Source organism: Anomaloglossus baeobatrachus, chromosome 1, assembly GCF_048569485.1.
Source record: "Anomaloglossus baeobatrachus isolate aAnoBae1 chromosome 1, aAnoBae1.hap1, whole genome shotgun sequence".
Lineage (NCBI taxonomy): Eukaryota > Metazoa > Chordata > Amphibia > Anura > Aromobatidae > Anomaloglossus > Anomaloglossus baeobatrachus.
This window is the reverse complement of record NC_134353.1, coordinates 649,758,732-649,771,746: the sequence shown is the minus strand read 5'-3', so window position 1 is coordinate 649,771,746 and position 13,015 is coordinate 649,758,732. Positions and strand designations below refer to the sequence as shown.

Here is a 13,015-nt window from a genome sequence, read left to right as displayed (position 1 = left end):
CAGTACCCAAAGTTCGCTGCCTCGGAGTGACCTTTGACTCTGCCTTATCCTTCATACCACACATCCAATCCCTCACCACCTCCTGCCGTCTTCAACTCAAAAATATTTCCAGAATCCGCCCTTTCCTCAATTTGCAATCAACTAAAATGCTAGTGCATGCCCTCATAATCTCCCGCCTCGACTACTGTAACATCCTCCTCTGTGGCCTCCCTGCCAACATGCTTGCCCCTCTCCAGTCCATCCTTAACTCTGCTGCCCGACTTATCCACCTCTCTCCTCAATACCACCCCGCTTCTCCTCTCTGCATGTCCCTCCACTGGCTTCCAATCTTCCACCGTATCCAATTCAAACTTCTAACACTGACCTACAAAGCTGTGCATAATCTTTCCCCTCCGTACATCTCCGAACTACTCTCCCACTACACTCCAACACGTCACCTCCGGTCCTCCCAAGATCTCCTCCTCTCCTCCTCTCTCATTCGCTCCTCACACAACCGACTCCAAGACTTCTCCCGAGCATCCCCAGTCTCCTGGAACTCGCTGCCTCAACACGTCAGACTATCCCCTACCCTTGCAAACTTCAAACGGAACCTGAAAACGCACCTGTTCCGAAATGCCTACAATCTACAATGAACTCGCTGCCGCCCGACCACCGTGCGGAGCTGCCGCCCGACCACCGTGCGGAGCTGCCGCCCGACCACCGTGCGGAGCTGCCGCCCGACCACCGTGCGGAGCTGCCGCCCGACCACCGTGCGGAGCTGCCGCCCGACCACCGTGCGGAGCTGCCGCCTGACCTACACCCCACCTATTGTCTCCTCCCCATAATCCTATAGAATGTAAGCCCGCAAGGGTAGGGCCCTCTTCCCTCTGTACTAGTCTGTCTACTGTAACTTGTATACGTATTTTGTATGTAACCCCCTTCTCATGTACAGCACCATGGAATTAATGGTGCTCTATAAATAAATAATAATAATAATAATAATAATAATGTCCATGATTTCACCGCAGGTGTATATAGCACTGGTATTTAAAATTTAACCTTTATTAATTTATTATTAAAATTGTTATAAAAACCAGACAAGTGATACCACAAGGTAATTAACACAATGTACAGATTGGATGTCTACAAAGAACTTTACAGGAGTTATTCAAAATTCCCTCACAGTCCTCCTGGTTCAAACATATCCATCCAAATAGAATTAAAGTGACATTGTGCAAAACCGTTGTCCTCCCTTAAAGCGGGCTTTACACGCTACGACATCGCTAATGCGGAGTCGTTGGGGTCACGGAATTCGTGACGCACATCCGGCCGCATTAGCGATGCCGTTGCATGTGACATCGATAAGCGATTTTGCATCGTTGCAAAATCGCTAATCGGCGACACGGGGGTCCATTCTCAAATCTCGTTACTGCAGCAGTAACGAGGTTGTTCCTCATTCCTGCGGCAGCACACATCGCTGCGTGTGACGCCGCAGGAACGAGGAAGCTCCCCTTACCTGCCTCCCGGCCGCTATGAGGAAGGAAGGAGGTGGGCGGGATGTTACGTCCCGCTCATCTCCGCCCCTCCGCTGCTATTGGGCGGCGGTTCAGTGACGTTTCAGTTGCGTCGCTGTGACGCCGCACGGACCGCCCCCTTAGAAAGGAGGCGGTTCGCCGGTCACAGCGACGTCGCCGGACAGGTAAGTATGTGTGACGGCTGTGGGCGATGTTGTGCGGCACGGGCAGCGATATGCCCGTGTCGCGCAACAGATGGGGGCGGGTACCCACACTAGCGATATCGGGACCGATATCGCAGTGTGTAAAGTAGCCTTTAGTCTTTTTTGTCTCTCGATTGTTCGTGGTCTCCCTCCACGTACCAGTCCCAAGAACCCCAGTAAATAGGAGTTTATGCAAAACAAGCATTGGATGCTGTCGGTTCCTGCTACCTTCTACATTATGTTTCTCTGAATATATTACTGTGGTAACTCTTCTACATGTGCCTGGTTCTAGGGCTGTTTACTATCTTTTAACTGTTGTTATCATCCTTTTCTGAAAGGCTTACTTTGCGACCCAATGTATGTTTTTGAATTTTATTGGTGCCTTGAATCGTTTAGCTTTCATTTTATTTGCGATATTGTTTCTGTTTGTATTTATTCTTGTTGTCTTCTGTTGCCGCTATACTAATACCATTTGGATTAACCCCTTAAGACTGGGCAATTTTTCATTTTTGTGTTTTCCATTTTTCCACCCTTATTACAACAGCCATAACGTTTTTTAATTTTCCATCAACATAGCTGTTTGAGAGCTTGTTTTTTTGTGGGATGTGTTGTACTTTTGAATGACACCATCCACTTTATCATGTGATGTACTGGATAGTAGGAAAAAATTCCAAGTATGGCAAAATAGTAAAAAAGCACAATTCCACAATTGATTTTTTTTTTTTTTTTTTTTTTTTTTATTTTCAGAGTTAATTTGACCAAAAATATAACCTGGCAATATGACTCTCCAGGTCAGTACCAATATGGGGATTCCATTCATAGTTTTTGTTTTATTTAAGTGGTGAAAAAAAATTCAGGAATTTGTAAAAAAAATGTTTTGCTTGTGTCACCATTTCCCTACAAGCCATTATTCTTTCAATGTTTAGGATATAAAGGTGTGGGACAGCTAGAGATGAGCGTACCTGAGGTTCCATGTTTGAGGTTCGGGTTTGGAAAAAGACTTACAAAAACCAAAGTTCGGGTTCAAAGTTCGAGAGAGTTACGAGTGCAAAATACTCAAGTAAGCAGCGCTGTGCTTGGGTATTATCGATGCTCAGTGTTCGAATGGCTAACACTTGGGGTTAAATAAGCATGATCAGATACAGTGTATACACACAAACAAACAAATAAAAATTAAAAAACTCTGCCCCTGAAAGTGTTCTGCTTATGGCTGGCTGTATGTGGATGGAGTCATGATGAACTGCCCAATTACTGAATTCCATCAAGGTTCGGTTCAAATCTGGGTCACAAACCAAACCTTAGCTAAGGTTCGAATGTGCCTTGTGAACTCAACCCCAAAGGTTCGCTCATCTCTAGTGACAGCTTAATTTTTGCTACCAAATATTGATATAATTTTGGAATAGATAGGATGATTGATCGCCTGTTATTAAAAAATTTTTGTGTATTTTTGTATGTTGTTGCTGCAGCCTAAAAGCCACAATTCTGGTGTTTTCATTTTTTTTCTTGTTACGTCATTTACCGATAGGATTTATTTATTTTATATTTTGATGTATTCCAAGTTTTACCAATGTAACAATATGAAATGTGTATTCTTCCTTACTATTTTTGATTTTTTTCACTTTTGTTTTTTCTTCTTCTTCCAAGAGTCACAACTATTTTATTTTTCCATCCCCACACCGTATGAGGGATTGTTTTTTTTTGTGGGACAAGTTGTACTTTTGACTGACTTAAAATATTCCAAGTGTTTTGAAATTGCAGAAAAAGTGCAATTTCATAATGTTTTTGTGTGGTTTTTATTTACCATTTTCACTATATATATAATTAAGAATTTTTTTTTACTTTTGTTGACACTTTTTGTGACATTTTAAGGATATGGGGCTATGTGAGAGTTTATTTTTTACACCCTGAGCTGACATTTTTACTGATACCATTTTCTAGTAGATATAGTGTTTTAAATTTTTAAATGGCTCTTATTGGATTTTATTGCAATGTTTCGACCCTTCCCCCCCCCAAAAAAAAAAATTCTGGCATTTTGACTTTTTTCTTGTTATGCCGTTTACCCATCATATTAATTAATGTTATAGTTTGATGCATCAGACGTAACAAACTCAGTAATACTAAATATGTGTATTTTTAACATATATTTTTTAATGAGGCAAAAGGTGGGTGATTAAACTTTTGTGTTTTTTTATTTTTTTTCATATTTTAAAACCTTTTCTCCAACTTTTTATTGCATTTACTAGTCCCATTAAGTGACTTGAAAATTTATGCTTTGAAAAACAGTGCATCAGTCCTGCTCTGTGTAGCAGAAATCACAGTCTCCTATGAATGCTGGCTCTCTGCCTGCATTCACAGGAGGATCGTAATGACAGACAAAGGGGTCATCAGCTGTCCTCTGGCTGTCATGGCAACGCATCGGTGCCCCACAATCACATTACTTGTGCGTCAGTGGGTGGAGGGAATTACGCGCTCTCCTGCTGGCTCGTGTTAAATCCCACTGTCAGGCATTTACAGCGGGATTTAACTGGTCAACAGAAGCGAGCAGATCTTTGATCCACCAATGGCTGTTAGAGGCACATGATGGCTGATTATCTTAGAGATCATTTGTCAAGAAAGATGCGGGCTTGGCGTGTACTACAAAGATCGTAAAGGATTAATGGGGAAAAAGGGGGTGATTTGACCTTTTATATATAGTTATTTTTTATAATTTTTCAAACATTTTTTACTTTCCCCTGTATTTGTTAGTCCCAGTGAACCTGCAATTTTCTGATCGATTCTACTATACATGGCAATACCACAGTACTGCTGTGTTTAGTGAAATTATGGTCTGCTCCACCTGCGGCTGTTGGAGGCAGATGATGGCTGAATAACATAGTGATCATCTGCTGGGAAAGATGCAGGCCTGGCTTCTGAGCTCACATCAAATTCAGGGACCATGTATTTGACATACTCTGTACATCATGTGTCATTAAGGAGTTAAAGAGAACAGAAATATTTTTGCAGTTTATGCATTTGTTTTTGCAATATGTTTACGTGACTTTACTAACCTGAACCGGATGTGTCTTTTTTACTTTTACTCCAATTTAAAAATATTTTCTGATGTGTGGAATACCAGCTTGTTAATGCTATATTTGTCTATATGTAGCCAGTGAGTCATTATGATGTCAATCGCAGCCTCACAAGGCTAGCATGTTGCCATGTTGTATTAAAGTTATTTTGTGAGAAATTAGAGGTGCTGAGCTCAGTGATTGATAGTAGCGGTAATGTGCACTGTCGATGTGATATCACCGCTGCAGACAAAACAGATATTGGAACAGTGGGCAGAAAGCTGGTGAGGAAATAAATAAAGTGTAACAACATATGCTGTCATTTTACAGGTGTTAATGCATTTTAAGACCACTTTTCTTAAAGGGGTTGTTTAGGTTTGGGTGAAAGTCTGCAGTCACTTTATATGACTTTCCTCACAGCCGATACATCGCACGTTGTCAGGATTCTCAGAGTGATTTGCATACTTCTGACCACATGCGTGGCCTTGCTCAAAGCAAGTTAATTGAGCGAGGCCGAGCAAGTTTAGTTGACACGTAAACGCATGTTGGCAAATCATGTACTTGCAGCCACATTACCGCTCGCTCTTGCTTCCGGCACCAGAGACTCTGTAAAGATTCAAGTGTTTGTAGTCACTTGGAGAGACTCTAGACTCTCATCCCAAACTTGGACAAAACTCTTTAAAATGAAAAATATCTTTAATAGGGATGATTGATACCTCAAATATTCGGATTCGCGAACATCCGACAAATAGGCTGCTGCTATGCGAATATTTGATGCGCAATGTAAGTCTATGGGAAGCCCGAATAGTTCAGAATAGTTGTTATTCGGGCTTCCCATAGACTTACATTGCGCATCGAATATTCGAACAGCAGTGACCTATTCAGCAAATATTCGCGAAGCCGAATATTTGAGGTATTCTATCATCCCTAATCTTTAAAAAAAAATTAATATGATGTAAGATTAAACACATCTAGATAGACAGACAGACAGACAGACATAGATAGATAAATAGATAAAGTAGTATTCAACCCCCTGCAGATTTAGCAGGTGGCCGCTAAAAACGCACAAAAACGCACCTGCGTCGAAAAAACACATCAAAAACGCATGCGTTTTTGCCGCGATTTGGTGCGTTTTTGGCTGCGTTTTGCTGCGTTTTTGATCTCTGCGTTTTGCTGCGCTTTTCAAATGCATTGCATGGGCGGAAAACGCAGAAAAACGCAGGAAAGAACTGACATGTCCATTTTTTTTTTTAACTCAAAAACGCAGGTAAAAAAAACAGATGTGTGCGGACAGCAAAAATGAAAACTCATAGACTTTGCTGGGGAAGCAAAGTCCTGCAGTTTTGAGGCCAAAAACGCACCCGAAAAACGCGCAAAAACGCAGCGAAAAACGCACTGTGCACACATAGCCTTACACATTCGGAATTAACTTGGCATTGTGACATTTGGACTGTAGATCAGCCTGGAAGTGTGAAATGCACTGCAGCAAAAAAGAATGTTATTTCTTTTTTTTTTTTTTTTTTTTTAATTGAGAAAAGTTTATTCAGAGAGTCATTTATTATTCAACCCCTCAAACCACCAGAATTCTGTTTGGTTCCCCTAAAGTATTAAGAAGTATTTCAGGCACAAATAACAATGAGCTTCACATGTTTGGATTAATTATCTCTTTTTCCAGCCTTTTCTGACTAATTAAGACCCTCCCCAAACTTGTGAACAGCACTCATACATGGTTAACATGGGAAAGACAAAGGAGCATTCCAAGGCCATCAGAGACAAGATCGTGGAGGGTCACAAGGCTGGCAAGGGGTACAAAACCCTTTCCAAGGAGTTGGGCCTACCTGTCTCCACTGTTGGGAGCATCATCCGGAAGTGGAAGGCTTATGGAACTACTGTTAGCCTTCCACGGCCTGGACAGCCTTTGAAAGTTTCCTCCCGTGCCGAGGCCAGGCTTGTCCGAAGAGTCAAGGCTAACCCAAGGACAACAAGGAAGGAGCTCCGGGAAGATCTCATGGCAGTGGGGACATTGGTTTCAGTCAATACCATAAGTAACGTACTCCACCGCAATGGTCTCCATTCCAGACGAGCCCGTAAGGTACCTTTACTTTCAAAGTGTCATGTCAAGGCTCGTCTACAGTTTGCTCATGATCACTTGGAGGACTCTGAGACAGACTGGTTCAAGGTTCTCTGGTCTGATGAGACCAAGATCGAGATCTTTGGTGCCAACCACACACGTGACGTTTGGAGACTGAATGGCACTGCATACGACCCCAAGAATACCATCCCTACAGTCAAGCATGGTGGCGGCAGCATCATGCTGTGGGGTTGTTTCTCAGCCAAGGGGCCTGGCCATCTGGTCTGCATCCATGGGAAGATGGATAGCACGGCCTACCTGGAGATTTTGGCCAAGAACCTCCGCTCCTCCATCAAGGATCTTAAGATGGGTCGTCATTTCATCTTCCAACAAGACAATGACCCAAAGCACACAGCCAAGAAAACCAAGGCCTGGTTCAAGAGGGAAAAAATCAAGGTGTTGCAGTGGCCTAGTCAGTCTCCTGACCTTAACCCAATTGAAAACTTGTGGAAGGAGCTCAAGATTAAAGTCCACATGAGACACCCAAAGAACCTAGATAACTTGGAGAAGATCTGCATGGAGGAATGGGCCAAGATAACTCCAGAGACCTGTGCCGGCCTGATCAGGTCTTATAAAAGATGATTATTAGCTGTAAATGCAAACAAGGGTTATTCCACAAAATATTAAACCTAGGGGTTGAATAATAATTGACCCACACTTTTATGTTGAAAATTTATTAAAATTTAACTGAGCAACATAACTTGTTGGTTTGTAAGATTTATGCATCTGTTAATAAATCCTGCTCTTGTTTGAAGTTTGCAGGCTCTAACTTATTTGCATCTTATCAAACCTGCTAAATCTGCAGGGGGTTGAATACTACTTGTAGGCACTGTAGATGATGGATAGATGATGATGGATAGATAGAAAAATAGATAGATTTATAGATAAATAAATATAGATAGATATAGATAGATAGATAGATAAAAGCGTAACTTGTTAGATTATAATTTGATTTTACAATAACTGGAATAAATTATAATAGACATGATCGAATCTTTTGATTGAATTTGATTGAAATTGAATTTGCGTTGAATTAATTTGCATTGAATCACAGGTACTCCAGATGACTTGTAAACATGTGTACAACACACTAAAGCCCTTATTAGACGGGTCAAAAATCACAATATTGTTCAAAACAAAGCGATATTTGCAGAGTGTAATAGATGCTAGTGATCGTAATATCGTTTGATTATCGCCAATCAAATCTTTCAAGTTGCTTAAAAATTATCACTTGGCGGCATAAAATTTCACAGTGTCATAACTCAATGCAAGCTATAATTCATATTTTTATGAGTGATTAGCGACTTTCCTTCTAACACAACAGCGATCCTTCGAGCGTACATTTGCTTGTGTAAACTATCTGCTTGATAATGATCGTAATAGGGCCTTTAGGTTTCTTAGGACTGTATTCAACCACATTCAGTGAAACTGCCACTATGTAAATATATATGACAGGTGCTTCACAATGCTGCTGATCAGTGGGGGTTCAGGTCTTGAGACCCCACTGATCATTCAAAATACTGCTCTAAGATTTGCAGCGCCTATGGGCTCAATAGTAAGTCTACGGGTTTGTAGACAGATTTATGAGAGTGAATGTATGGACTCATAGGGGTACTTTGCACGTTGCGACATCGCTACTGCGATCTCGTCGGGGTCAAATCGAAAGTGACGCACATCCGGCGCCGGTAACAACGTCGCAATGTGTAAAGCCTAGATGCACCGATAAACGATCGCAAAAGCGTCGTAAATCGGTGATCTGTGTAGTGTCGGTCATTTCCATAATTTCGCTGCAGCTAAGGTACAATGTTGTTCCTCGTTCCTGCAGCAGCACACATCGCTCTGTATGAAGCCGCAAGAACAAGGAACATCTCCTTACCTGCGTCCCGTCTGCAATGAGGAAGGAAGGAGGTGGGCGGGATGTTTACGTCCCGCTCATCTCCGCCCCTCCGCTTCTATTGGCCGCCTGCCATGTGACGTCGCATGACCAGCCCCCTTAGGATGGAGGCAGGTCGCTGGCCAGAGCGATGTCGCAGGGCAGGTAAGTGTGTGTGAAGCTGCCATAGCGATAATGTTCGCTACAACAGCTATTACAAGATATTGCATGTGCGACGGGGGCGGGGACTATCGCGCTCGGCTTTGCTAGAATCGGCTAGCGATGTCGCAGTGTGCAAAGTACCCCATAGACTTACTATTGAGTTGGAGCTCTGGACTTCAAAGGAGTATTTTGATTGATTGTTGGGTATCTCAGGACCTGAATCCCACCGGTCAGCAGCACTATACAGGATCTCTAATATGTTTTATATTTAATAAAGAGTAAGTCATAAACTATGGACCATCAGAGTGGCATCCGATTTTCATGGATAGATTTCTGTTATAAAGTTAGGAAACTGTTTTAATGTAGTTATATGAAAACGGACGCATATGGAAAACACAAATGGCACAGGGATGAAAATCTGCTGAAATTAGAAAATAATTGTTCCAGTTTTCTGTATGAAATTCAGACAATTTGTCATATGCTCGTCTGGAGTGAGCCTGAAACAAACACATTGGCAAAGTGATTTCGCCATAGACACAGATGGTAACCCAGAACTAGACAGGAGCCCGTTTGATAACAGTGCACTGACAGATTTTATTTTTTTTTAATAATATAAAGGGGATTCAAAAATTATGTAAAAAGAAGTGTAAGGTTGGTAGTTTCATGTGAGAAAGCAAAATGAGGCCTCAAGCTGCAATATAGATGTGGCTTCTAGGTTGAGAAATTGGAATAGTAAAACAGATGTGCATAACCAGACAAGCTGTTAAATGTCTATATTTTTACATTTTTTTTAAAAAAAATTCAACAAAATTCAACCTTCCTCCTCCAAAAGTATAGAATTAAAGATGGAAGATAGGTACACAATCAAAATCCCAGTACCTGCAACTTGGTGCTATATTAATGTGGTGTGTACATTTGTAAAATAGATGTGCAAAGAAAAAAAATTGTGTTTATGACACGCACACTTTGTGACATAGACAGTGACACTCTAATATTTGCATTTTGTTTTGTTTTTTTTGTATTTTATAAAAACTATTATTTCACCCTTCACAAAAAATATTGACCAAGAAATAAAAAAGCTTAGTACAGAACTTGTGTCCAATCACCTGTCTAAGGTCTGTTTCACACATCAGTGATTCTGGTACGTATGTTACTGTTTTTATATGTAGCAGAATCACGGACATACGCAGGCCCATTAAAATCAATGGGTCTGCGCACACATCAATGATTTTTCAGCAACCGTGTCTCCGTGAGGTGTACACGCGTGTCCGTGATTGCTGTACGGAGACATGTCCGTTTTTTTCTGACATCACTGATGTCCCACGGACCACACTATGGTGTGGTCCATGAAACGCAAACCAGTAAAACACGGACATTGAAAATAAAAAGCATTTTTAACTCACCTTCTCCAGCGCTTCTTGTCACCGGCCTCAGCTGCCTCAGCTTCAAAGTTGGCTGCTAATTCTCATGCATATTCATGTATGCAGCCACATCTGACCCGGAAGTAGCTGCGGCGGGGGCAGAAACACAGCAGAGGCGAAGAGTTCAGCACCACGGACAGCAGGAGCGGGGACAGGTAATAATAATTTACATGCATATGCAATCATGGATAATGGATAACGTATCACGGATTGCACATGGCCAACCCACTAGTGCCACGGCACACGGAGGGACATATGCAATTTTTACACGTCAGTGAAAAACGTCTGTGTTTTTCACTGATGTGTGAAAGAGGCCTAACACTGATTTCCCATTTTTATTTTTTTCTGGGAAAACGGTTGTGTTGTTTCACACTTGTGAGGGCATGAAAGAAGTAGTCCTATGAACAAAGGACATTCTTGGAATAATATGTTCCACAATTGGATGTGTTTATAAAATATATCCTTGTGTGCTGAGATAATCTTGTAAGTGTGTCCCTGCTATGTACTGTATAAAGGCCATCTCTGACCACAAAGGGACATGGGCTGATCATACCACATGGAATGCAAAAAAGTATAAAGATATTACTGCATGGGATGAGTATATAGACAGGATAGCATGGAATTGCAGCTGATTCTTTCTGTGAGGTAAAACATTTCCCTGCCTGCTTTTAAACATGTTTTACCTCTCAGAAACCAGCAACCGTGATCCCACACTTTAATGTTTGTATACTCCTTTGCCTTCTCCCCTGCTCAGAAGCTGTGATATGATCACACCATTTTCTTGTACACTCAAACACGGCTATTACACAGCACATAGCAGGGACACATTTACAGGATTATCTCACCATAAGAATTTTTTTTTAACCATATTTAATGGTGGAACTTATTATTATTCCAAGATCTGTTGATTAAAATATACTTAGTTTGCTGGACAACCCCTTTAATAATAAAGAAAAACGATGTAATTGAAAGTCAAATAAAGCAAGACAGATGCCGGATACATCATATCACTGATCAATCACCCTGTTACAGCTGCTGGTACCATCACTGTCTTTACTTGACTTTATGAATTGAATCCCTGTATGATTCACAGGCGATTTCTCTCATCTTCTTTACTGCTTAAGTTATCCAATATATTACTGTCTGGATTATGTATCCAATGTGTTATGGTTTTCTCTTCCTTTTTCTGTTGCTGATTTATGAGCTCTGATGTCCTCTCGCTATCCAATGATAATGCTTACATGGCTGATGCATTCACTGCTTCATTTTTTATACAGGCCATTATAATCCCTCCTGATTGGCTGCACAATGCCATATGATGTGAGAGCTTCAGTGCATTTTGGGTAAGCCTGTTCAGTTGCAGCTGAGGTAATGTCAGCCTTCCTTGAAAGATGCCATTTTCTCCAATGTGCGTTCATTTTTTTGAATGGCAAATTGTTGATATTCCTCAGGACTTTCAAAGTAATTAAATCGATTTAATCATCTATAGTTGTCACAGAAATCTTACAAATGCCCATGCATCCGATTTTTCTTAAAATGTTTTTGGAATGCCCCTTGAATGTCTTTGTTTCTCAGACTGTATATGACGGGGTTTAAGAGAGGTGTAATGCTCGTGTAAAACAGAGAAAGAAGCCATTCCTTATCGGCAAGAACTTTAGATTTAGGGCGGAAGTACATACAACTGCCACTTCCATAAAACAGCAGAACAACAATGAGATGGGACACGCATGTCGACAAGCCCTTCATTCGCCCACTTCCTTTTGGAATACTGAGGACTGAAAGCAATATTTGTATGTAAGATCCAAATATCAATAAGAAGCAGCCGTGCATTAGGAGGCCCCCAACCACAAACACAGTAACCTCATTAGGAAAAGTATCAATACAAGAAATCTTCAACAAAGGCGGAATATCACAGAAGTAATGGTTGAGGACATTGGAACCACAAAAAGGCAATCTAAAAGTGTTAACAGTATGAATTGTCCCAAAAATGACCCCAATTATACAAGTCCCACCAACCATGCGGAGGCAAAGATCTCTAGTCATAATGGCTGTATATTTCAATGGATTACAGATGGCAACATATCGATCATAAGCCATCGTGGCCAGTAAGGAAGACTCAGAGGCTGCTAATGAGAGGAAGACATATAGCTGGACAATACATGCCGGTAGGGAAATAGATGAATGCTCGAATAATAAATTGACAAGCATTTGTGGAAGTGTGGTAGAGGTGTAGCAGATATCTAAAAATGCCAAATTTCTAAGAAGAAAGTACATTGGTGTCTGAAGAACATGATCTATTATTGTGAGGCCAATGATAAAAATATTACCAGTTACTGTGACAAGGTATACAATCAGGAACAAAGCAAAGTACAAGCCCTTGAATCTCATGTCTGCAAAAGCATAGAGGTAAAACACCTTTATATCCGTGTTGTTAGTCATGATTGTCACTCATGTAGCCATATAAATGATGTGGTACAGTTACCTCAATGTGTGTATCAGGCTTGCAGAAGCATGAAGAGTCACAGTACTAGCAATGGACTTAACCAATATACCAGTATTCTAGTCTGAGCTTGTAAATCCTTAATATTTTAATTCAAGAACCAGCATATAAGACAATAAGACCAGCGCCTACACTTATATACACTTTGCCCTGGCCCCTGACAGTTCAATTCCCATGATCTCTAA

General features: G+C 41.1%; 1 protein-coding gene across 1 annotated transcript; it reads right to left on the bottom strand.

Moving 5' to 3' along the window:
- Positions 1–11,833: 11,833 nt before the first annotated feature.
- On the bottom strand, positions 11,834–12,769 carry LOC142246002 (olfactory receptor 5M5-like). The gene has a single exon (XM_075319036.1). The coding sequence runs from the start codon at positions 12,767–12,769 to the stop codon at positions 11,834–11,836; it is 936 nt and encodes a 311-aa protein (XP_075175151.1).
- Between the last annotated feature and the right edge of the window lie 246 nt (positions 12,770–13,015).

What these genes read in the sequence shown, in the direction of transcription:
- LOC142246002 (XM_075319036.1), bottom strand. Translation starts at nt 12,769, where the DNA reads ATGACTAACAACACGGATATAAAGGTGTTTTACCTCTATGCTTTTGCA.